This window comes from Magnolia sinica, chromosome 14 (assembly GCF_029962835.1).
Source record: "Magnolia sinica isolate HGM2019 chromosome 14, MsV1, whole genome shotgun sequence".
NCBI lineage: Eukaryota > Viridiplantae > Streptophyta > Magnoliopsida > Magnoliales > Magnoliaceae > Magnolia > Magnolia sinica.
Window position 1 is genome coordinate 68,511,086 of NC_080586.1, and position 27,849 is coordinate 68,538,934.

The 27,849-nt window shown below is 40.0% G+C and overlaps 1 protein-coding gene across 1 annotated transcript; it reads left to right on the top strand.

The window, feature by feature from the left end:
* The first annotated feature begins 2,843 nt into the window (after window positions 1-2,843).
* On the top strand, window positions 2,844-17,910 carry LOC131226072 (glucose and ribitol dehydrogenase-like). The gene is made up of 4 exons (XM_058221747.1): window positions 2,844-3,118; window positions 5,645-6,018; window positions 16,982-17,337; window positions 17,679-17,910. The coding sequence occupies exons 1-4, from the start codon at window positions 2,861-2,863 to the stop codon at window positions 17,699-17,701; spliced, it is 1,011 nt and encodes a 336-aa protein (XP_058077730.1). The 5' UTR covers window positions 2,844-2,860; the 3' UTR covers window positions 17,702-17,910.
* The last annotated feature ends 9,939 nt before the right edge of the window (window positions 17,911-27,849 follow it).

Below are 27,849 nucleotides of genomic sequence, written 5' to 3' on the forward strand. Positions count from 1 at the left end.
CACAAGTTTTGGATGAAGCTGATATTTGTTTTTTTCCCTTCATTCAGGCTTATTTGACCTTATCAATATATTTGATGGAAAATAAATACTACGGAATATTTTAGGTGCGCCTTAAAAAGTTTTTAATGTAGATTGTTCAATCACCACTGTTTCTTAGAGTATGGTCCACTTATCTATGTATTTGATTTATTTTTATTTTTTTTTCATTTTTGACATCATGCTCTAAAATGATATGCAAAAACGGATGAACGGTGTGGATATATATATATATATATATATATATATATATATATAAGGTCCATCGTCTTTGGGGGCGCGGATTAGCTACTGACAGGTTGAGTAGCCAGACTGGCCACTGAAGTGACGTCACCAAGTTCCGTGGGCCCACCATGATGTATGTTCCGTATCTACGCCTTTCATCCATTTGGAGAGATCATTTTAGGGCAAGATCCAAGGAATAAGTTAAATCCAAAGCTCCAGTGGACCACGGCACAGAAAACAGTGGGGACAGTGATGCCCGCCATTAAAAACTTCTAAAGGCCTCAAAAGTTTTAGATGAAGCTGACATTTTTGTTTTCCCTTCTTTCGTGACTTTTTTTTAACTTTTGAACAGGTTGGATTTCAAATAAACATTATGGTGGACCTTAGGATAGTTTCAACGGTGGGGATCACTCTCTTTACTGTTTTCTGGGGTGAGTCCACTACAGACTTTTATCTGCCTCATTCTTTGGCTCATGCCCTAAAATGATATCTCAAAATGGATGGACAGTGTGGATACAACACATACATCATAGTGGGGGCCCACATAACTTGGTGACGTCACTTCAGTGGCGGACACGCCACTCAACCTGTCAGTATTCAATCCGCGTCAGTGCTGAGTAAACTCTGAGGAGCCCACACGTAATAGACCACACACCACGGGGGATAATGTATCCACACTGTCCATATATTTGAAGAGATCATTTTAAGGCATGATTCAAAGAATGAGGCAAATCCAAGGCTGGAGTTGACCCCACAATAGAGAACAATGGGAAGAGTGATGGCCACTGTTGAAACCTTACAAAGGTCCACCGTGATGTTTATTGGAGATCCAACCTGTTCATGTGTTAACGCAGACATAAAAGAAAGGAAAACACAAATATCAGCTTGATCAAAGACTTTTGTGGCCCTTAGAACTTTTTAATGGTGGGCGTCACTCTCTCCGTTGTTTTCTGTGGTGGGGTCCACTTGAGCTTTGTATCTGACTCATTCTTTAGATCATGCCCTAATATGATCTCTGCAAATGGATGGATGGCGTGGATACAAAACATACATAATGGTGGGGCCCATAGACCTTGGTGACGTCACTTTAGTAGCAAGTCTCGCTACTCAACCTTTAGTATCTAAACGGATTGGCTAGTGACTAGGGCTCTACATCGAGTCAAATCGCGGCTCGGCCACTAGCTGACCTCAGCTCGAACTCAGCTTGGCTCAGTCCTCGAGCCGGACTGACCAGCTTGGCTCGGTTCGGTTAGCAGCTTGAGCCAAGATTGAGCCGAGTTCACCGTTGTAACATTTTCACAAACACCTGAACTGCACTTTCAAAATCTCATTGTATTTGAGACAGCAGCAATGGATTTACGAATATTTTATCAAATACCTTCTAAGCAGCATAAAAATCAAGAAAAAAAATGGTGTTAGTTTCGTATACATACCCTTCTTGCCACCAACCACACTTCTTTGAGTCATTTAATCAAACACTTGGTGAGCCGAGTCACCGATTTGGTTCGATCCGAGTTCAATTCGAGCTGGGTTCGATCCGGGTTGAGTTGAGCTGAGGCCACCTTGAACTTGGCTTGAACTTATTTTCGAGCTAAAAAAATCAGCTCGACTCGGCTCAAACTCAACTTCGAATCAAGTTGAATCAAGCTTTTTCAAGTCAAGTCGCGCAAGCTAACCAAGGTAGCTTGGTTCGTGTACACCTCTAGGTAGTGACCCTGCCACTAGCCAATGGCTATGGTCAATGCTCTGTGGGCCCACTATAATGTATATGTTTCATCCATGCCACACATTCATTTTTCAAATCATTTTATGGTATGAACTCAAAAAATGAGGTAAATCTAAATCTCAAGTGGACCACACAGTATTGACTGAATGTTTACCATTAAAAACTTCTTGGGGCCATAAAAGTCTTGTTAATATTTATTTTCTCCTTTGATCCAAATCTGCATGACTTAATCAATAAATTGGATGTCAAATAAATATTACGGTGAGCCCTGGGAGATTTTTAATAGTGGACATTCAATGTTTTCACATGGTGTGGTCTACCTAAGATTTAGATCTACCTCTATTTTTTGAGTCTGGATCCTTTGTTTGTCTCAAATCAAGAAAATTATGGTTGTTGCAATCTAATTGGACCGTATTATTATACGTTGCATTTAATATTGCATTGCTAACTCCCACATACCACTGACGATATAGGAAAGTAGGAAAGTCATGCTCGTCACAAACAAAGTATCATTTCTACTATTTTTTTTTTCCTTTTTTATTATCAAGCCCTAAAATAATGTATAAAAATGGATGGACGGCATGGATAACACACATACATAAAAGTGGGGCCCACGGAGCAACGACCACTAGCCAGTGGCTAGTGGCAGCGTGACTGGCCAAACCGCGTCCGAGGCCGGGATCTCACTTAATCCGCTCCCCTCGGAAGGCGACACAAAAAGTTAACGGCTCGTCCATCCACGACGCGTGCCATACACGCAACAGCCCTAGGACCACGTTCGACCATGCAGGTGCCACGTGCCGTGACACGTGTTTATCTAAAGCACTTCCTATTTCAACACCTCTCACCCCACGAACCCCGCAGAGGCTGGTCATGCTGGGCCGTACAATCACATGTTGTAGAGCTTTGGCCTCAGTAACCTTTGGGAACTTGTTTCATTTCCAATCGAAAGGAATAATAGCATTTCCCATCCAAACAAGATTTCAGAATCAAAATATAGGGAAGAGAATGGCATCTGGTGGACAACAGTTCCCACCCCAAAAGCAAGAGAGCCAACCAGGGAACGAGCATGCTATGGACCCCACTCCACAGTCCACCAGCCTTGAATACAGGCCCTCTGGCAAACTTGAGGTATTTGTTTAAAATGCATCCACACACCTATATATATATACACATACATACGGAGAAAAGGTACTATGCGGTCGTGCTCATGAGAACTTCCTATGAGGTCGAGCTGTGTGGGCCCCACTATGATGCTTGTCGACCATCAACACTGTGCATTTAATGGGTCCCCTTTAAATTATGGGATATCCCAAAAATCAGCTGTATAAGGAACTCAGGGGAGCAATACCATCTAAAATCATGTCAAGGCATGCCTAAAACATATAAAAGTACTTGGTGGGGCCCACCTAAAATTTGGATGCGTCTAAAACTTGGTGTGACCCCTCATCCAAGTAGGACACACATAATGGATGGACTAGATTTGTGAACCACATCTCGGTGGGCCCAACAAATGATTATGAATGTTTTAACGGGAAGATAATCCCTCTCAACTTTTGTATGTAGTGTGGCCCACATGAGTCATGGATTGACTTGATTTTTAAGCCCGAGGCCCACCATGGAATGGTGCATCTGACTGATGGTGTTGATGTTCGAAATGCATCACGGTGGGGCCCACACAGCTTGACCTCATGGGAAGTTCCCATGAGCTCGACTGCATAGAACCTTCTATACATATATATATATATATATATAAGGAATTTTGTTTGAAAAAAACTTGGGTTTCCCTTGAGGTTAAGTTGTGTGGGGCCCACCGTGATGCGGGTCCAACATCCACCCCATCAATCAGATGCACCATTTCATGGTGGGACTCGGGCTTAAAAACCAAGTCAATCTATGACTTGTGTGGGCCACACCACATGCAAAAGTTGAGAGGGATTACCCTCCCATTAAAACATTCATAATCATTTTTTGGGCCCATTGACATGTGGTTCACAAATCCAGACCATCCATTATGTGTGTCCCACTTGGATGAGGGGTCAGACCAAGTTTCAGACGTATCCAAATTTCAGGTGGGCCCCACCAAGTGCTTTTATATGTTTTAGGCATGTATTTATATGATTTTAGATGGTATGGCCCACTTGAGTTCCATATACGGCTGATTTTTGGGATACACAGTGTTGATGTACGACACACATAATGGTGGGGCCCACACAGCTCGACCTCATGGAAAAAGTTCCCATGAGGTCGACAACATAGAACCATTTCATTATATATATATATATATATATATATATATATATATATATATATATATATATATATACTGCCTAATATGCTTGGGGTGCTCTTAACTAAATATGCATGTATTTTGGAAGTTAAGTTCTTGTCAATGGAACACTGCTGATATATTAAATAAGAAAAGTCATACCCTCACGGGTAATGAGCGGATTAAATTTCTCGCTTGATCAAGGATCAAATTTAATGGTTTTTTTTTTTTTTTTTTGAGATAGTTTGCATCCATTAATATGATTTCTTGGTGCAGTAGATTCCTAATGCCCTATCTCTAGGGATATAATTGTCCAACATATGATTTCAAGAGTGTGCACAAGCTGCCTGAAATTTGATACCAAAATCACTACTTGGCCTCCTTGTACGCCTTATGATAGAGAGATAATTGAGTTTTGCAGAGGAGAAAAAAAAAGATTTTTTGTTCACTATGAAACATTAAGAAAATCTTTTTCTTTTTTTTTTCTATTTGTAGATGAATACCACCTTATCAAATGTAAGGTATTTCCAGATCTAAATAGGCACATCTGACGTAATGGAAACGGCCTTACAAAGTTGGCCATATCGAATGGTTTAAAAAAATCATAAAATTGATAGTAATTAATTAAATTTAAAATACATTTTGCAAAACCAAGTCCAATCAAGATTTAGAGTAAGACTCACTCAAGGAATTTAAACATATTACAAAGACATATTTGCTACCCCAGGATTCAGGATTCGAACACTTCACTTTCTAGCCTAATATCATATCAAATAACCACTTGCTCTGAAAGCTTGAGCTACTAAAGGCTGATGTATCAATGTATATCAAGAGACTTCAACAAAAAAAACCTTACCATTTTCCCTTAGATGGTACTTCATTCAAGTTTTTGGACAAGATTTTCCAAAAACAATAATGAAGCCAAACACATTTTAGCTCACTTGGAAATGAAATTCCATTTTTGAGTATTGCAATTTAGCTCACTTGGAAATGGAAATTGAGTAGCACATTTTAGCTCATTTGGAAATGGAAATCCATTTCTTAAAGTGATTTTTCTAAGGATCCAAATGCTTTCATTATGTATGCACATACCTGCCTTATGTATGCATTTGAATACACACACACACACATGAATCTCACAGATTGGAAGATCCTAACCATTAGATCTGTGGCCTATAAATAGACAGTACTTAGAAATTGATCTGCTGATCAGGGAAGACTTTCCTCCCATTGTAAAATCTTGCCCGGGCCTATCAAACAGCAACATGTATAAGATGGAACCTGGCAAATGGTGTTTGTATGCAAGCAATGTAGCTACCATATGCATTTTCATGTGCATGTGTTGTATGTGTATGGTTGAGTTGTGATATGTAGCATGTGATTTGCAGGGGAAGGTGGCCCTAGTGACTGGTGGTGATTCAGGGATCGGGAGGGCCGTGTGCCATTGCTTTGCGCTCGAGGGAGCGAAGGTAGCATTCACATATGTGAAGTCTGAGGAAGACAAGGATGCGACCGACACCCTCTGCATGCTCATGCAAGTGAAGAATAATGACCGGGATGTGCTGGCCCTACCGGCCGATCTTGGCTTCAATGAGAATTGTAAGCGGGTCGTCGACGAGGTTGATAATATGTTTGGTCGGATTGATATTCTAGTGGACAATGCCGCTGAGCAATATCGATCGAGCAGCATCGAGGAGATCACTGAAGTAAGGCTTGAAAGGGTGTTTAGGACTAATATCTTCTCTTACTTCTTCATGGTCAGGTAATGATCTATTTGGTCTAATTACTCATTTGGTTAATTAGAGAATGGCCTACATGGGTGACACATGGAAGGACATGATGAGGTTGATCAGCGTCTTTCTCAGGTATAGCTACTCCAAATCCACGGAGCTCTCTGGATTCCTCATAGAGTTTCTTCTAATCCATGAGAGATGAAATAGAAATAATTCATGATAAATTTAAAAATAAATTGATTGCTAATAAAGACAAAATTATAATCATTTAAATAATGAGTCCAACCTTAATACAGTTTTACACTTAAAACTCCAACTCACCCTAAAAATCTAAAAACAAGACTTACTATAAATGGTAAACATACTATTTATAGACGATCATCATTCTACTAGACTTCATGAATTTCGGCCAAAAATAGTAAGTGTCCAATTTGGCCTAACCACATTATTCTCTTAATTTTTCTAAGCCCTTTTCATGTTGGGCGTGACTCCTACAACTCAAAGGATCATAAATCAAAAGTTATGATCGAATTAAAACTTACTATTTATAGTAAAAATAAAAATAAAAATAAAATGGACTTTTAACTGTCAATCTAATGGAATCTCGCAAATCCGGCATGGTAAACTAGGCATAGCAGGTTGGTTGGCTAAAGTAGCTTCTCCTACCCCAAAATCATATATGATATGTCAAAAAACTCATTCCAATTTGTGAGATACGACTCTTTTAAGGTTCTCACAGCCTAGATAATTTTCGCATTCCATCGGGCCTTTTTTGATCTATCGATCTTTGCCATGAAAGTGTTCGCGAACCCCATTCCGTACTAGTTTCTATGCATATATGCACAATGATCGATACCCTTAGCTAGACCTAGATTGGCCGTTCATAGTACACACCCAATTGACCGGGACCTCAAGACCTTGAAACCTATCTCATATCGACCGCCCCATCGCCGCGATCATGGAGGTACCACCTGTGCGTCGGTATGATACTCCGTTAGTGAGATAAGCCGTGAAGAATAATAAGTGTATCATGTGTGCATGACACTATGTATTTCATTCCACACATGTGCACTACACATGTCATGCACACATGTACATGCCACACATGGGTGAGAGAATCTCTACCCATGTGTGTGATGTCACATACCCATACCTCTTCTCTCTCATGTGCATGAAAAGTCAACCTTTCTCCATGCCAAATACTATGCATGACATCACCACACCATGCCATCCCATGCTCCTTTAATCCACCATTAATTACAAAGTATGAATTAAGTACCATAATCCTAGCCTAAGATAATATTAATCACATTAGCTTAACTTAACCAAAATTTTATCCATTTCTTTATAAATACCCCTCTATCCCTTAGCATTTCACCATTTTCCATGGAGAGAGAGAGAGAGAGAGAGAGAGAGAGAGAGAGAGGAGTGATCTTGGTGGGCCATCAACTCCATCAATCTCATCCCTTCCATCCATCTCAACCATCAATTCCATCTCAACCATCCATCTAATTCATGAAGGTGAGTACACCCACCCTACTCATTCTTATTTTGTTTTTGTTGTGTTTTTGTATGGTGGAGATGATGTTGATCATAATGATGTGCTTAATGGTGTGGATGATGAAGATAGTATGATTGATGGTGATGATAATTGCAATAAATGTTAGGAATGGTGTGGATGATGAAAATAGTATGATTGATGGTAAAGAAAATTGTAATAATGATGATGATGTTATTGATGGTGTGGATGGATAGGAGAAAACATATAAAAATAAAATAAAATTAATTTATTATAGAGTTCATGTGGGACCCATTAATAGTAGGCCCCACAAAAATGTTTGTATGACATTCAAATCATCTAAGTGTGGCCCATTAGGCTGGCCACACACTCACACACACACACACACACACCCATGCACACATGTGCACAAAAAAAAATAAAAATATATATATATATATATATAAAAGAAAATAAATAAATAAATGAATTTTTTAAAAAAATATATAGAGGGAGTGAGATGCTATTAGCGCAGCATCCCAGCTGCATTGTAAAAGGGGCAGGCGCTGTGGGCCCCACCCATAATGTATGTATCAAATCCACGCCGTCCATTCAATTTTTCAAATCATTTTAGGCGTTGAGCCAAAAAAATGAAGCTAATCTAGTTCTCTGGTAGGCCACACCATCAAAAATCATGTGAAAACATGCTAAAACATATAAAAGTACTTTCTGGGGGCCCACCTGAAATTTTGATTTATCTGAAACTTGGAATGACCCCTTAACCTAGTGGGACACACGCAATAGACGGACTGGATCATCCCGTTGTGGGCCCCAAATATGAAAAACAAAAAAAATGCAAAACTAACGCTACAGCAAGCAGCGTCTCTGCTGACGCTGGAAAGAGGTGGCCCCCACCACAGGCCCCACCATGATGTGTGTCGAACATCAGTCCCATGCACTTGATGGGTCCCGTTTAAAAATGGGCCACCCCCAAATTTTAGCCATACACGGAACTCAGGTGGCCCACACCATCAAAAATCATGTAAAGACATGCTAAAATATACAAAAGTACTTGATGGGGCCCACCTGAAACTTTGATGCATCTGAAACTTGGACTGACCCCTCCACCAAGTGAGACACACACAATGGATGGACTGGATCTCTCAAGTGACCCACCTTGATGAGAAAATATACAAATAATAATAACAATAATATCAAAATAAAATAATGGTGTGAGGAAGTGACGTCCACATTTGGGGTAAAATTTTGTGGGCCGATCATGGCCATACCACAATGTATGTGCTAAATCCACACCATTCATCCATCTTACTAGCACCATTTATTGTATGGTCCCAAAAATCAGGCCGATTAGAAGTTCATGTAGGCCATGCCACTTGGACAGTGGAAATTGTACACAAAATACTTAGATTTTTCTGGGGTCCACCTTAGTGTTGAAAGGTATATTTGGGCCATTCATCCACTCCTTTAGACCATTTTAAGTCATGAGTAAAAGAATGAGGCAGATCCACAACTTCGGTGGACCACACTATAAGAAACAGTGGGAATAAAATTCGCTACTATTAAATCCTCTGAGTTCTACTGTGATGTGTGACTATCACCAAAGTTGGGTCAGCCATTAGATCATGGAGCCAACTCGTTACATGTATTTTACATCCCAGTCGTCCATCATTTAGACCATCCATGTGTCATAAGTCCCACTCGACGTATGTACCTTATATCCATGTCATTCATCTAGTGGGTGGTATCAGCTATGATGTTGTTTGTTATATGAACTGTTCATGGGGTGAACCCCACCATGTCAATGAGACCCACAATTATACAAAATATAATAATAATAATAATAATAATAAGGAAAGGGAATTGCATGCTTACCAATGAAAGCTTCCCTGGACATAATGTGATGCATGTGAAGCCCACCTAGGTGCATGTGTTGTATACCCACACTGCCTATGTATTTTTCAGTCACTTAGGAAGTGAGCCCACCTCTTGCCCGTGGACACAAGATGAAGTAGAACTCAATTTTAGGTGGGCCAGGCCATGCTACAAGTAGAAACAGTGTAATAACCATTAGAAATTCTTAGGCTCTAGTATGCCCTTATATGCTGGGATGCTTCCTTGGCCATGGACTCCACTTTGTAGTATGATGTAGATCTATGCCTTTCATCGGTTTATCCTCATCATTTTAGGGTATGGTTCCATAGACTAGTCAGATTCAAATCTCATGCCACGGGAGCAATATTGATCACTTGTCCACCGTTAAATATTTCCTGGAGTTATAGTAATGTTTATGAGAAATCTATCCATCTATTCCTTTTAATCGATCATGGACCACCTAATATACATGTTTTACTAGCCATTCATCTATTTTGATTAGATCATTTTAAAGTGTGGAGCTACCTATATATTTACGGCAATCTAAGTCGTTTTCATGGTGCCTATTGTAATAGTTATTTCTCATTTAGTCCGCCAGTTGGTAGGAATCATGTGGATCACTACACTATAGGAATTTGGGATCTCGAGTGGCCTAACTAGTAGTGTGGATTGGTGGAAGTTGTGTGGACTACCACATAAGAGTGCTTGATTTATTATAGCTCACCTAACTATATGAAAATTGGGGCAATCATGTGACTACTTGTTTAAGTAGATTTGTGATTGTTGTGGCCATTAACCATATGATCACTGACGGGATGAGTGATAACTAGATTTGATAAAATGGTGCTAAATATGTAGCTCATAAATCTTGTGATCATGCGTGACGTGAATAGCCGTAAATCATGTGGGTATGTGGGGAACGTGTAGCCCGACCATATGATCAAGTAGTGCTTTGGTGACTACTAAACTATGTGAAATTGTGGTACTGGCCGCCCGGCTTCGTGAAAATTTAGTAAAGCAGTTGCCCCATTATGCGAAATATGGTATAATAATAATAATAATAATAACAATAATAAGTAACCATCTCACCTTAAGTCCCTTATTATGACAAGTAGAGTGACATTTGTGTGGCCACTCAACCATACGGACTTCTGATAATAGAGTGGCCATAAGACCATGTAGGCATATGAGAAATTGTGTGATTACTCAGACTCATGGACTATGTCGATGGTGTAACTTCCTGAGTACATGAACTTAGGACTTGTGACAGATTGATCATAGGCCCATTGAGATATATTTTCGGCCCATATGATGAAGCTCATTATGATGTATTTCCTACCCATGTGATGTGGCCCATGGTGATGTGAATTAGGCCCAAGTATGTGGCCTACTTGTGAAATAGATTTAAGGCCACTTGCAATGTATTTGAGACCCATGGGCGTGGCTCATTGAGATGTATTTTAAGCTCATGGGTTGTGGCTCATTGTGATGTATTTGAGGCTCATGTGTAGTGCTCACATCTTGTGTATTTGAAGCCCATGGGTCGTGAAGCCTGATGTGGTGTATTCATGGCCCATGTGACGAGGCCCATTGCGATGTGTAAGGCCCATATGATACGGCCCAATGTGATGTATATGCGGCCCATGAGTGAGGCCCAATGCGATGAATGTGCGGCCCTTGTGTGAGACCCAAAGCGATGTATCTGAGGACCGATGTGATGTGTGATTTCACCATGATGTATGTATTGATGTTTATGTGGGTCATTCCTTGGGGGCAATGTTGGTTAAATGTCCACATTGTCGAAGCCGATTGTTGAGGCCGGTTATTGATACTGATTATGAGTATGTGACAGCATAGCATCATTATACATGCCCATACGCATCATCTGCATGTTTGTTATGAGATGTGGTTGACCATTGCATATGTCGTTGGGCAGATTGTTATGAGACTCCCTGATAGGCGGAGGTTATCTCACATGAGTGCACGGTATGCGCAGGATTGATGCATGACTGTATTGTATGACTCATGCATCTTGCATTGTGTGCCCTAGCGACATCAGGGCCGTAACCTCTACAGGCATATCATGGATGGCCAGATGGGACACCAGAAATGTTTGGTTCTAGCATACGGGTGCCATAGATGTCCCTGAGTGAAAATTCCTAAACCTCTGAGGCCATGAGATGCCTCAACGTCGAGACCGAGTGGATACATGAGCGCCCAAGTGCCGAATACCAGGAGGCCACGTCTCCCACTGTGTCGTGGTCGGTTGGGAGGGGGTGTGGCCTTACCTGCCCGAGGGTAGGGACATAGCTTGGCTAAGTTTGACCATCTCATGAATGGGTCTGCTATCGACGTGCTGGATAGGTATTGGTAAACTATTGGTCAGGTGGATAGTGAGGTTTCTTACGCTCACTTGGACTATGCAGCTGGGAGAGAGAAAGTGTCATTTGGAGTGTACTAAACCCCGGTGATGATCCCAAAGAGGAACGGTTCTGATATGTGGACTTATTGAGCAGGGGTTGTATACTCATTCATTTATTTATTCACCATCCACTTAGGCTGGTGGTGTGCAACTATTTGTTACGTGTGCCTTCGTAATGGCCAGGATTTCAGTTGGGGCGCGCGACTAACCTGAGATCAGGAGTTTACCACATTGAGTCTGACTATCCAAATTAGGTATGGGACTAGTTTGGATAGAAGTCCTTTGTGATAGACCCCATAGTCTGCGATACTACGTACTACCATCCCGACTTCACTCCAGCATAGTCATTTCATTCGCATCACATGTTGCATTGCATTAGTAACATTTAGCATTTCGGGTTACTATGTTTCAGTATTTAGATACGGCTGACGGTATTCGTGAACTCATCAGGAACTGTATATTGCATTGCATCCTCGACATCTGATATTTGGCTCTTTATAACTCCTCATTTACATGCTGATTTATATTGCGTACTCTGATATTGTATGACTCATGGACTTGTCAGTATTTTCGATATTGTATAATTATGGCATGACAATATGATGATGATGATGTGATTATGGATGCATATAATATGGTTATGGCTATGGTATGATTTCCTTGTAGCATATTTATCTTGCCTGCATGTAGGATACACTGCATACACGTGTGTACTCACTAGGCTTTTTGCCTAAGCCTCCTATTTTTCATTTTTTTCAGGACAGGAGTAGCTTGGAAGACTTAGCTTTCTCGATGCATTGTATCTTTTTTTCGATTTGGCAATGTTAACGTCGTGTACCCTTAGAAAGCATGGTACTTGTAACCATTAGGATTTATAATGGAGAGTTTTGCTTGGTATTTTGATCATGGATCTTCATGCTCAGGTATTATTATATGTATATACAAAAAAAAATTCAGTCAAAAATCTTCCTTGTGGTGCGCCGAACTCGGGACTTATTGTAGGAAGTCGAGTGCCGGATTCGGGGCATCATGGAAGCTGTCCGTCCCCGGGTTTTTGCCATGAAAGTGTTCGCGAACCGCTCTACATCAATGGTGCATGCTGGCTGGCCTAACCCAATACCAACCCCATGTGGGCCTCACGTTTCAATGATCCAAAACGTTTATACGATGTAATTTGTGTGTAGATGAAAAATGACAAAAAATAAAAAATAAAAATTGATAATGGATGATTCAAACCATTGATCATTTAAATCTTTGTCTTCGTAGACTAAGCTAAAAAATAGGGCCTAGTCTTAGAGGACTAGGGTTAACCTCTACCCTAGCCATAGCATAGCACTAAGTCTGGATCCTCTGTTATTTGTCAAACAGGAATACTCTGATTGCTTGCTTTCCATTGGTTCACGTCACTTCTTCACTTTTTAAAAAACTAAAAGAAAAAACAAACGGATGTCAAAATATTATATATAAAAAGGGGGGGAGGGGAAGGAGAGAAAACGAGAAAAAAAAAACCCAACTGAAAGAAAGAGTTTTTGGAGCCCTCTGCACTCCCTACTCTCCCTCTTCTCTCACAGCTTTTCCTCTTACGATTTCTGTTCGGTCTAGACTCATGCAATGACGACGCTATCTATGCGTTCATGGATGCATGCTAATATGGAACAGGTATGTGGGATTTTGCTCATTCATTAGGTGATGTAACCATCTATGATCAATGTTAAATGCTTGGTATAAGTTAAGGTGTACATGAGCCGAGCTTTGCCCAGCTCGTGCTCGACTCAGACCGCTCGAGTCCTAGCTTGTGCTCGGCTTGGCTCGACCTTTGAGCTCGGAATAGTAGCTCGTGCTCAGCTCGTCTGAGTTCGAGTAGAGTTTTTAAGTAGGTTTTGGATTTCTGATTTCAGTTTGAAATTGAATAAAACAATTACAGGACTGGCGGCGACCGGTCACTGAACTGAGCAGTGGCAGCCGGCAGGGGCGACCGAACACCGGACTGGCAGGGCCACAAGGGTAGAAGGCTTGAGGGTGAGGGAGAGAGTAGAGAGAGAGAGGGTAGGTGAGGATGACTGGATGATGGAGAGAGAAGAGAGATTTTGGACAGACGACTCGCCGGCCACCGGAAGAGAGGGAGGACTGGGAGAGAGGGGTTGGACGCACGAGCGGGGTACTTTTCAAAAGGGGTAGGATTTTTTTGTTTGGGAAGGGTATATACACCCTATACACGAGTCGAGTCCGAGTCGAACCGAGTCGAGTATTATTCGAGTCGAGCTGGGTCAAGCTCGAACTTGGCTTGAACTCATTTCGAGCTCCAAAAATCAGCTCGAACTCGGCTCGAGTTGAGCCAATTTCGAGTCAAGTCAAGATTTTTCGAGCCGAGTCGAGCGAGTTACCGAGCTTTTGCTGCTCGTGCACAGCTCTAGTTACAAGCCACAAAAGTTTTGATTATCCCACCATTTCCTGTGGTGTGGTCTACCTTCAACTTGGTCATTCTTCAATTTCTGCTCATGTCGTGAAAGAACCTCGAAAAATGAATGGATGACATGGATATGACATATACATCATAGTGGGCTCATAGAGTTTACTCAGTGCAATTGGTGCTCCTTGAGATGAAAGGTCTTATAGAAACTTTCTAAAGAATATGGGGTCCTCTCTAAAGTGTATATTTCATTCAATCCAGTTAACTGTCACACCACACCTAGATGAATGGATTCTCACAAAATTAGGACATCGCTGATTAGTTGCAACCTCGATCCAATAGGTGGGTGCAATCTCTGACTATGGGGCCCACCTTGCTGTGTGTTGTGTATCTATGTTGTCTATATAATTTGCCGGCTTATTTTAAAACATGGGCCGAGAAATAAAGTAGGTCTAGATCTTAAGTGGTAACAATGGTGGTATTAAACAATCATCATTGAAAGCTTCATACGGTCTAAATGGTTATTGGTCATCCAAACCATTGGTGGATCATGTAAGAGGTGCGGATTGGGTACTACCCCCACCAAGACCTACTTAGAGATGGACAACCATACCAGAAGCTTTGTCGGGCCCACTGTGATTGATCATTCTAGGGCATTCATTAGGCCATTTAAAACTCTAGTGACCCACAGATTATATAAGATTTAGGGATGATTTTTGTCAATTGCTCTTAATAGTGACCCTTTATATTTATTTAAAGTGTTTTTATATTTATTTGAAGTGTTTTATGTTAGATGACGGGTTATATATGTTTTATGTATTTTTTTTTTATAATTATAGTCCTTATGTTAAATTTCTCGACATTATAGGTCAATGGAACATAGAGGTCTTATGGCTTCTTACACGCCATGCCTGGTGAATTTTATACCTCAATCACGACATGATATAGACATTGATTCAGAAGTGAAAATTGGTATAGATGATCCAAACATGGATGAGAAGGTAACGAATTCAGAAATTAGTATGGAGTTTAAAACATAAATTCTACATATAGTTATGGAAGGAAAGTCGATTTCAGTATTCAGAAGCATGGTGTAAATAAAGACAATAGGACGTGTATTGAAAATGAGAGATTTTGTTTTTTCCAAGCAAGATAAACGTTCATTTGATAAACGTGATGTTAATGTGAAGCATCATCGGGATGAAACAAAAATAGGTGAGGCACATGAAAATTAGATTGAAAGTTGATGGGAAATATCATGATACTGATCTTAAGATTGATCATAATCATATTCTTGAATCTCCTGAAAAAGCTCATTTGTTAATATCACAACGGAAATTTATTTAAGAAATAGTTGCCGATAACTGTGATAATTCAGATATAAACCTAAAAACAACATTTGATTTCATGACTAGATAAGCGGGTGGTCGACAGAATGTTGGATATAATTTGGTAGATTACAAGAATTATTTATAGACGAAAATGGTAAAAGCAATGAAAAAAATTGATGATGAAGGTCGTTTGATATTTTTCAAAAGAAAGCAATTTGAAGATCCAATGTTCTTTTATTCTAGAATAAAATATTGTCATTATATTTTTACTTTTTAAAATCACTATTTTTATAGTGATTACAGGGTGAAACAATCAATGTAACAAAATCATCAAACTCAAATGTAAGTGACATGAGTAAATAGTCATAACTCTTTTACAATCATTTTCCATTCTAGATTGGGAAACCAAATATGCCCATGTCTCTCAAAAAATGTATCAAACATGAAACCAAACCACACAAAACAGTGGTTGTTAAACACCCACCATTAAAACTTTTTAAGGTCCACCATAAAGTTTTTCCTACCATCTAACCTATGGATAAGGTTACAAAGACCTGGACAAAGGGAAAATAATATATAGCAAGTTTATTTCATGGCATGAGAAGAAATCAAAGAATGGCCAAGTTGAAGGTAGACTACACCACAGGAAACAATGGGATAATCAAAACTTTTGTAGCTTGTAACGAGCATTTAACATTAATAATAAATGATTACATCACCTAATGAATGGGAAAAATCCCATATACCTATTCCATATTAGCATGCATCCATGACCACACATAGATAACCTCATCATTGCATGAGTTTGGACCTAACAAAAATCTTAAGAGAGGAGGAAAAGCTGGGAGAGAAGGTGAGAGAAAAGAGGGAGAGCAGGGAGTGCAAATGGCTCCAGAAACTCTTTCTTTCTATTGGGTTTTTTCTTTTCTCGTTCTCTCTCTTTTTTTCTTTTTCTTTTTTTGATAATATTTTGACGTTTGTTTTTTCTTTTAGTGTGAACCCATGAAAAGCAAGTAATCATGGTATCCTTATTTGACGAATAACAGAGGATTGACTCCGTAGCGCATTGCCATCGCTAATTTGTGGGAGTCCACCATATGGAGTGGACTAGATCATTGTCCATGCTGACATGGGTCCCATCATTACTCGGTCCAAGGTCCAATCTTCCTGATTGCATGTCTAAAGATATACAAATTTAATACTCCATATATACCATTGAGTGCAACATAGCTTAAAAATTACATTGATGACAATTCAAGTAATTGATTTATGGTCACCAAAATGGATGGTTAAAAGTGGTCCAAGTGCATTGGGCTCTTCCAGTATATGCTCCATTCATAACTGGGCCCATGATATGAACTGTCCACATTTCAGAACGATTAGAAATGTTGGCGAAAATGTATCATGATTATTACTTGTTTTCACATTGGTATGGAAGGCATGCACTCAAGCTCATGAGAGAAGGGAGTAGCATCATCAACACGACGTCGGTGACTGCATACAAGGGTAGCCCGGAGCTCCTCGACTACTCGTCGACCAAAGGAGCGATCATAGCGTTCACGAGGGGGCTTGCGCTGCAGCTGGTGAAGAAGGGCATACGTGTTAATGGGGTGGCGCCGGGGCCCGTGTGGACCCCACTTATTCCAGCCTCATTTAGTAAGGAGAAGGTGAAGATCTTTGGGACAGAGGTGCCGATGGGAAGGGCTGCGCAGCTGGAAGAGATTGCGCCGTCCTACGTCTTCCTCGCCTCCAGTGATTCATCTTACTACACTGGCCAGGTCCTCCACCCAAATGGTACGTTCTTTTATTGTTGTTGTTGCATTGTTGGTAGCCGTTGGGGCTGTCAATGAGGCTGCTGGCCCATAAGGCTTCTGGTCATGGCCTGATTTGAGCTAGGTTGGAGAGGGTATAAAATTCAATGCTTTTTGTAAATAGGCCGGGCCCAGCCTAAGTAGGCCCACTGTGTATCTTTATGATAGTTCATCAAGATCATTGATATGATGTCTCCCACTTTCAATGGGAGATCCCAAAAACCACCATGACCAGAAAAAAAATTGCAGCAACCATATGAAGAAAAGATTTTAAGGTTGTCTTATAATCTCTCTCCCTGATGGATGTTTGTGGGCCTTTTGCAGGTGGGACCATAGTGAACGGCTAGTGTGGGATCTCAAGTGGGCCATCCTTCTATGTATCCGTTTGGATTGTTGTATGTAGTAGATTTCTCATGTTATCAAAAGGTCTTTTGCGAGAAGCTAGCTTGATGTGAAAAAGTAATGTTCGTACATATAATAAAGCACTTGCATAAGAACCATGTATTTGAATGTGAAGCTATTGCGTGGTCCACCAAAGGCATGCACATTAGGGCCACTGAGTGTATGTATGCAATTTTAGAGTGGCATGGTTCGACAGTGCTTGTGGCTATTGTGGCTGTTGATGTGGTTGATTGCAGCCACTGATTAATTTACTCCCTACTATTTAGAGGGTCCTATTGATGTGGTTGATTTCAGCCACTGATTTACTTTCTTCTGTAGTGGACAGTTAACATTGCTGTTAGATAGTTATATTCCAATTTTAGTGAGCAAAAACTTGGCTATACACATTGAAACTCTTAGCCATGGACTTCTTTGGCTATGGTCTGTGCTTGTGGTGGCCCGCCAAGTTTGCGGTCGATATGGTTATGGTCCACGTGATTTTATTTGGATCATGTATGTATATATCCACTGACTAGGTCAGGTTTGGTGGACTTTTATCCCTAGATTTCAATTCAAAACCAGAGTTGGGTCATCCTGGTTGAGATGGATCAATTCACCCTGACCTAATTACAATCAAATGGGGTCCACAAATTATAAGTAGCTTGAGTTTAGCCCGGGTTAGAGTTAGGTTTATGGTTGAAGGATTTGGCAATTGGTCCAAGTCAGGAGACTTGTTTGAATCAGGGGCATGAATAGAGGGTGGAGTGGCCCACTTGTTCGAGCCGGTCTGTCTAGATGAGTTGTGGTGTTGAATTAGATCAGGTCTACGTGAGTCCAAGCGATCTTGGGCGAGTCGCATGGACTGGTCAGAATCTAGCCATGGTTCAAATAAAATTACTTGTGGCGGCAGCCTTCACCCAGCCTGTTGGCACCGCCACTCACCCTTGATAGAGAGAGATGAAATACACCATGCTACCCATGTCCTACCACTTACAATAATTGCTTATATTTTCATTGAGTATAGTTCTGGATTACAAGAGGAATGGCCTCAAAAGTAATTAGATTGCAATTAATTACAACATAATCAAATCTTGATAAGAATAAAAATGAATATATCCTTTCTAATAATTGGACGGCCCTCTTGGCTTTGCCTTAGATGGCCACAGATCAAGAAATACATGGAAATATTTATTTATCGATTTTTCCCTTAGATGGCCACGGATCAAGAAATACATGGAAATATTTATTTATCGATCGGGCATTCCTACAACTTGATTGGTGGCCTTCAATGGACGACGATGAAAAATAAATGTTTAAGGATGGACCACCATTCGCTTGAAAGGCACATAAAATTAATGGCTAGGGCTGTATGATGGGAGTGGTTTTTGAAAGGCCGGCCCCATCAATGGTATGTCCCACTAGATGAACAATAATGGTTGAGGGTTGAGTCCTTACCTCAGCGGTAGACTTGAGGAGTTTCAACATGAGGTCTTGGGTTTGATATCACCCACTACGACGTGTGGGTGTGTGTGTTGTGTGCGCGTGAAAAAAAAACAAAAAAACAAAACAACAACAACAACAACGTACGTTGGATGGGATGAGGCATGACAACGTATGTTGGATCGCCTTGCATGGTAGCTGTGGTGGGACCACACTCTTCTTTTTCTTATTATTTCCTTTGTTGATTCGGTAGTAAATGGATAGAAAGAGCAAGAGAAAATGACCACTGTAGACAAAACCTTTTACCCAGCGGTTTTTATGAAGGAAGACAAACTTAAGTTACCAAGTTAGACTAGCACGTGCGGACAGCGACTTTGAGGACGAAACTACCCCTCCTTTTTACTGCCGTTGCTTTTCCTCTCCCTTTAACAGAAAACACATGCGCTTTTTCTCGGTACACATCCCTACGTTCCATTGCAACGAAAAACCGACGCACGGCCGTTTTACTTATCATTTCCCTTACTAAAATTCGAACTTTATCATCTCCATATTATCATTCTACATTTGGCATTTTCTATCTTGGTGAGGGTTACGTAGAATCCTTCAAAGTGGTTGCACCTCCGATCTTCAGAAAGGTACAAATTAATCCCTCATTTGAAAGCATTCGTCCTCAACTTGCATTGAGCGAGGCTACGGTTGCGGGAGGAACAGATATTAAAAAAAAAAAAATACCCTAGTGTGGTTTATAGATTCTTTCCTTTGTATTATTGAACAACGATTAACTAAGTACTTGTGGAAATTCAGCTTGTAATTCAGCAAAGGTGCTTGGTCAAACTTAGCCATTGCACACTTTAATTTGAAGAAAGAACTCACAGAAATTGAGACGAGTGGAAGTCAACGACAATTGATCGACTACTCATCGAATTTTATGTGAAGTTCGGTGAATTTCATGTCAGGCTCTTATAATTTCATTTGTTAGGCTTAGTCAATTTTATGCGTTGATCGTTCAAATTCATGTGAAACTTGTTTAATTCCATTTTAGGGCTCACTCAATTTCATTTTAGAGTCGCTCAATTTCATGTTTGCCCAGCTCAATTTAATGCTATGCTAGCTCAATTCAATGTTTGCCCAACTCAATTTCATGGTAGGCTCGCTCAATTCAATGTTTGCCCAACTCAATTTCATGCTAGGCTCGCTCAATTCAATGTTCGCCTAACTCAATTTCATGGTAGAATTGCTCAAGTTAATGTTTGCCAACTCGATCTCATGCTAGGCTCGCTCAATTTAATGTTTGTATTGATAAATTTCATGTTTGCCTCAATGAATTTCATTCTTGTCTCACTGAATTTCATGTCTGTGTTGCTCAATTTCTAGTTTGCCATGCTCAATTTTCAGTTTGCCACGCTCAATTTTCAGTTTGCCATGCTCAATTTCAGCTTTCCTCGATCAAATGTTAGTTTGCCTCGCTCAATATATACTTTACCTTGCTCAATTTTCCCTCTTCCCTTGCTGAATTTCTTGTTTGCCTCGCTCAATATATACTTTACCTTGCTCAATTTTCCCTCTTCCCTTGCTGAATTTCTTGTTTGCCTTGTTCAAAATCTAGGTTGCGTCGCTAAATTTCCAGGCTTCCCTTGCTCAATTATTTATTTTGTGTCACTCAAATTCGAACTTCCCTCGATCGATTTCATTTTTCCCTCGTTCAATTTGTAGTTTGCCTTGCCCAATTTCTAGCCTGTCTCGCTGAACTTTCGCTTTTCCTTCATTGAATATCTAGTTTGCCTCGTTCAATTTATAGGCTGCCTCGTTGAATTTCTAGTTTGCCTCGTTCAATTTATAGGTTGCGTCGCCGAATTTTCATGTTTGCCTTAATCATTTCCATGTTTGCCGCGCTTAATTCTAGTTGAGGTTTATTCCATTTTATCCGAACCTCGCTCAAATTTATCAAGTGCTTGATATTTAGTATTAATGTATATGATGTAATGCTTAAATTCTTATTACTCTAATTCTAATTAACCATGTGTAGAGAATTTAGCCTTCTATCCCCTTATGGTACATTTGTAATTGCTTAAATATAGGTATATTTCTAGTAGATATGACATGAACCGTCAAATTACATTTTATTTTGTCTTATACACCATACAATGTGGAATATTTGTTGAATATTGAATGAACTTTTAAATATTCCAAATTGCTTAACCATACTTGAGATTGATATGACACATTTGTGGGCTGTCATTTGAGCTTAGAGGAATTATAAGAATCCATCTTAAATTCATGTGTTGATGTTTAATATAATGATTTGATAATATGTACAATTTAAAGAGCAATCTGGACAAAATTTAAGGGATGTACGTGGGTACCATGATGCCATGATGTATAACATCCACCCATGACATATGAGCTTTACCGGGTGCTCAATGTAAGCCACATGCTGCTCCAGTTACTAGAATAGCTAATTGAACCTATATAGAATTCCCTCAGAAGAAGTAAAATTGCGAACCTAGCGACGTAAAAGTTTAGGACCTTAGGAAATTTCAGATTTAGTTGTTTGAACGTAGAAATGAAACTTAGGTTCCCTTAAAATCATTAGAATAGCCATTCAAACTTGGTTGGAATCACTCTGGAATTATGACATTTGAGAAGATAGAGACTCAATATTTTAAGTTCTCTAGGAGATTGATTGCATAACCATGAAACCTAGGAACAAAACGTAGGTCCCCATTAAAAACTTTTAGAATGATTGTTTGAACTTAGAACTAAACTTAGGAATTATGGGAGAACAAACAATCTGTTATGATGTATATTAGACTAAACAAGAATGTTCCTTGAACTTGACCTTCATTGAACTTTTTAGTAACTTAGGATTTGAATTTTACCATAATTTTCCTTAGTTGAAATGACATTGCGAAGGCACTCAGTAGACAGTAGGTGAAATGAGTTTAGGCATTGTAAGCAGTTCCTTACCCATTACATTGTACATTAGATCCAATTTAAGCACTCCCTACACTTAAAACCCGCACTAGGAGTTAACAATGAAAATTCAATAAGAAATCTCATAAGTTAGAGATGATATTTCTCATAACTTTTAGCAATTAGCACTAACTAGAAGCAAATGTATAAAGGTTTGAGAAAAAAATTCCAGCACTAAATGGAGCATATTGAGATTAGGATTTTGTATTTCGAATCCTCAAATACATCTCGTTGATCAGAAACAACATCTCTCGTGTGCTTTAACAATTAGAAATAATTAATAGTGAAATTTTAGGTGAAATTTCAACCCTAGACTCTACTTGTTGAGACTATCTTTGAAAATATATGTAAGTTTAACATATTTTGAACCCAAATCCTCATGTAGAAATGTTAGGTTTGTATATTTTTTTTGAAAGTGTACTAGGCCATCATAGAATTGTCCCTTGTTAAAATAGAAGACTATATGGATATCCCATGATAGATAGCATCACTGAATTTAACAAGCACCACATGAAATCATTCTTATCTCTGAATTTGTAATCCATATAAGCTCTTCTTGTTTATTTAAAAAAAATTAACGCATTGTTTACATTTTATTTCCTTAAGCTATGTATCTTCGTCATCTATTATGGAACGTCAGTACTCACTCCTCTATTATTTAATCGAGTTTTGTCTTATGGCAAGCTTCCATGGCTTAATGATTCACTAATATAATGTCATTGTATCGGTTTTCAAATAATGTCTACTACGAGAATCATCTGCTGTTATGGCGGGAAGATTAAATATGAGAACAAGCGATACTCGTACACTGGTGGGGATTCGAAAACTTTTTCACTACATGTCGAGACTACGTACGAGGAGCTTCTATCTAGAATTTACAGGATTATTAAGAGTCAACCAACAGATTGTGATATTAGGATGAAAGTAATGTATCCTTACACAAATGAATCAATCCCTCCAACTGTAATCGCAGACGACGATGACGTGCGAGAGTTCCTGGCAACACAGTTGGAGCATTCGGATAAATTCATTCCCTTAGTCATCGAGACAACGCAACACATTAATTGGAAAACACACATAGATAGCTTGCCTGAGGAGCATGGCGTGGAATTTGAATACAGGGCATCTCCATTACAAGTGGTAGTGAGCAATGATCAACTGCCCGAGCCGCCTCAAACATCAAACTTTGTGAGTAGCCAAGTCAGCTGGGCACGTGACCTTAACCTCACTTATGAGTATATGGCACCGCCTTTAGCAACAACAGCAGATCTGCCATCATCATCCACCACCCGAGCTGTACGTGTAAGCGACACTCCGCTTTCAGACCTTGCTAAAAGCGGAAACTTCATCACTCGTCAAGTTCCCGTGCCATTTGATGATGCTGCATTCACCAATGCAGCACTGCTAGAATATACAGATTCGTTGGGTGAACCGATCGATATAGCTGTTGGACAAACATTTAAGGACAAGAGTCGATGCCAGTATGTTCTAAGCCAATTTGCAATTCGCAATAAATTCCAGTATAAGGTACTGTACTCAAATTCCAGCAGATTTAGCGTGGTGTGCTTTGAAGATAAATGCAACTGGAGGGTTGACGCAAGTCGGTTGAATGATACCGGAATATTCAAGATACGAAATTATATGTCAGAACACACGTGCGGCATGTCGTGGATGAAGAGTGATCACCGGCAAGCAAGCAATAAGTTAGCATGTGATCTGGTTGTTAGCCGCATTGAGCAACGGTTAGGTTTGAGGCCACGTGATATTATCTTCGCTGTGCAAGAGAAATATAATATTCTTATCAGTTATAGGAAGGCATGGAAAGCTAAGGAGCTTGCAATTAAACAGGTGATGGGGTCTTACGAAGACTCTTACAATCAACTCCCCCTGTATTTGCATGAGTTGAGGATGGTCAACCCAGGGACGGTGACTGCCGTGCTCGTTAACCAAGAGACTTGGAGGTTTGAGAGGTGTTTTGTAGCGCTCGGACAATGCGTTCGAAGTTTTCAGAATTCTATGCGGAGGGTATTAGCCATTGATGGGACACACTTAAAGGGTAAATACAAGGGTGTTCTATTCATCGCCACGGCCTTAGATGGGGACAATCGTATATTTCCAATTGCGTTTGGCATCGGGGAATCAGAGAACAGTATGAGTTGGAATTGGTTCCTTACCTACCTTAACGATGCGTTAGGGTATCTGGAGGGTCTTGTGATTATTTTCGATCGACATAAAGGTTTAATAAAAGAGGTTCTCCAAGTATTCCCACATGCAATTCATGGGTATTATGCGTACCATATTTATAGAAACTTGGTGGACACCTTTAAAGACAAGTCGTTGGAGATATACTACTGGCGGGCAGTTAAGACTTGCAGGAGGGCTGAATTTGAAAAATTAATGCATGATATTGAAATGGCCAACCCCCCAGTACATGCATGGCTGACAGAAATCGGCTACGAAAGATGGGCATCGTCTCACTTTACAGGTAAAAGATTCAACTTGGTCACCACAAATATATCTGAGTGTGTTAACGCCCTCTTCAAAGAAGCGCGGGAATACCCTGTTACCAAATTGATAGAGGCTGTAAGATGTAAGATACAAGAATTATTTTACAAGAGAAGAGAATCTGCAGCCTCATTTGTCGGTCCGTTGACACCATGGGCGGAGCAACAGTTGAAGGATCTTATACAGAAGGCGCGAGATGTTCGCTGTCATCCGATTTCTCGAGATGAGTACCACGTCGTGGGAAATTATAATGATACAGTCAAGCTCAGCTCGCTTTCATGTACATGTCGTGAGTTTGACATGAAGGGGTACCCTTGTTTGCATGCCCTGTCCTCATGTATAAATTACAATCTTCCTCATTACTCGTACTGCTCCCCATTCTACACAGTGCAAAATTACTTGAGCACATATAACGAATCGGTGTACCCAGTACGTGATATGAGCGAATGGGAGATTACCGATGGCTTCAAGGAGTACTGTGCGAAAATTAAACCCCCGGGACAGAAGAGGCCATCTGGAAGACCAAAAAAGTTAAGAATTCCCTCACGTGGAGAAGAATCAAAAACATTAAAGTGCGGTCGATGCAAACAATCCGGACATAATCGTCGGACGTGCAAGTTTCCCATACCTGATGTGTAGCATACTTTGTAATTTATTTAGTGTTTTGTATGATATATGTTGTAATATATTTTCTCTCATGCAATAATGTTTTGGTTGTCTTGCTCAATTTCTAAGTAACCTCGCTCATTTTCAGTTTGTCATACTAAATTTCTTATGCTGCCTCACTTAATTTCTTATGTTGTAATATATTGGCACTGATATGATAGGCTGAGTATTTGACACAAGCATAAGGAGCCCTGTTCAAATCTATTGTGTAAAACGAAGTTGCCAGGAGCACCGGAGCATTAAACTAAGGCTGGACAATTACACGATGATACAAAGATGACAATGGAACAAAGGAAATTAAGAGGAATGTCAGAAAACAAAAAAATTGAGCAGAAAAGAAAAGAAACACAAAAGAAAAGGTACATTTGGTTAAGAAAGTCAAGTGAAGCCAACATATGTGGGAAAATGGCAAAAGAACATTTCAATCAACCACATGACAGTACCGAGGAAAAGTTACAAAAGATTAAGGCATGATAATTTGAGATATAAATGACCCGTAAAGCAGCTGCTTTCTTTGGTAGAATCTACACCTATATAAGAAAAAATAAAAGTGTAACAAGAAAAAGGATGATTTGGTGGATATGGGAAGCATACCAGGACAATCACATTATTGCACTGCCTGTTACCCATTGACTACAACTCAGCACCGCAACCTAGTTGTTGTTAGTACCTCACTGGTTTCAAATGGCTGATTTGAATTTAGAAGTATACCCAGGGCAATTTGACAATGAGCAAGTTGCAACTTCCACAATTTCCAGTTTGGCCCGCTCAATTTCCAGTTTGTTCCACTCAATTTCCAATTTGGCCCACTGAAATTCATTCAATGTCCCGCTCAATTTCCAGTTTATCCCACTCAATTTCCAGTTTGGCCAGCTTAATTTCAAGTTTGGTCCGCTAAATTTCCAATTTGGCCCGCTGAAATTCTAGTTTGTCCCGCTCATTTCCACGTTTGCCCGCTTAATTTCCAATTTGGCCCGCTCAATTTTGGCCCCCTCAATTTCCAGTTTGGCTTGCTCAATTTTCAGTTTGGCCCACTCAATTTCCAATTTGGCCAACTCAATTTCCTGTTTGTCTCGCTCAATTTCCAGTTTGTCCCGCTCATTTCCATGTTTGCCCGCTCAATTTCCAATCATTTTCCAGTTTGTCCCGCTCATTTTCCAGTTTAGCCCGCTCAATTTCCAGTTTGGCCCGCTAAATTTCCAGTTTGTCCCGCTCAAATGAATATTCCAAGGACTACTAGTTGAGCACTAAAATAAATCCCCAACTAAAAGGAGTAATATGCATATGAAAGAATCTATTTCTTACAAGGGAAAATAAACCATGCCTACATAAAGAAAACATAGCAACTTAAAGTTTCCCAATCAGTTATGGTAACAAACCCACTGGCTTATCTTCCAATAAGACCTGTCTCAACCACTACTACAATAATGAATAAGCTTCATGTTTACATGCTTGGAATGTGCATCTGATAGTGATATGGACCAGCTGTAACGATTGAGGAATTCTAGGAATTATATACTTTCATGATTTTCCAGCAACAAAAACATAAGATAAGCTTACCAGAAATAGATAAAGGTTTCCAGAAAGTCAATCAAGTTTCATGGCAATTGCCACAAGATATCTAGCTCTAGATTCTTTTGATTAGTGCTTTTTGCAATTTTCAGATATCTTGAGGAAATAAAACCAACTTTTCATAGGAATCCATGATAAAGAGATTGAGGACCCCACTTTTCAGATATCATGAGGAAATAAAACCAACTTTACTTAGGTGTATTTTATGTAAATTGCATATCTTGTTTGATAAACACAGTAGGGTTGGACATCTAACCCCACTAGTCTTTCCTTTCTTTCAAAGCTTTTCTACTTACATAGAAAATAGGAGCTTTTAATGAACATCCAATCCCGCTCAATTTCCAGTTTGGCCCGCTCATTTCCTAGTTTGGCCCGCTCAATATCCAGTTTGGCTCGCTCATTTCCTAGTTTGGCCCGCTCAATATCCAGTTTGAATCGCTCATTTCCTAGTTTGGCCCGCTCAATATCCAGTTTGTCCCGCTCAATTTCCAGTTTGTCCCGCTCAATTTTCAGTTTGCCCCGCTTATTTTCGAGTTCGTCCTGCTCAATTTTCAGTTTGGCCCGCTCAATTTTCAGTTTGGCCCGCTCAATTCCCGGTCAATTCGCTTCACTTCACGGTCATTTCCATGCATTTCACGGTCATTCCCAGCGATTCCGTGTTGATTCACGATCATTTCCATGCATTTCATGGTGAATTCCCTTCACTTCACGGTCATTTCCATGCATTTCACGGTCAATTCGCTCCACTTCACGGTCATTTCCATGCATTTCACGGTCAATTCGCTCCACTTCATAGTCATTTCCATGCATTTCACGGTCAATCCCGTCGATTCCGTGTTGATTCACGGTCATTTCAATGCACTTCACGGTCATTTCCCTTCACTTCACGGTCATTTCCATGCATTTCACGGTCAATTCCCTTCACTTCACCATCATTTCCATGCATTTTTTCTAAACA

What these genes read in the sequence shown, in the direction of transcription:
- LOC131226072 (XM_058221747.1), top strand. Translation starts at nt 2,861, where the DNA reads ATGCTGGGCCGTACAATCACATGTTGTAGAGCTTTGGCCTCAGTAACC. An exon ending in GGCCCTCTGGCAAACTTGAG is followed by an intron (nt 3,119 to 5,644) that starts GTATTTGTTTAA and finishes TGTGATTTGCAG; the next exon opens with GGGAAGGTGGCCCTAGTGAC. An exon ending in CCAGGTCCTCCACCCAAATG is followed by an intron (nt 17,338 to 17,678) that starts GTACGTTCTTTT and finishes GGCCTTTTGCAG; the next exon opens with GTGGGACCATAGTGAACGGC.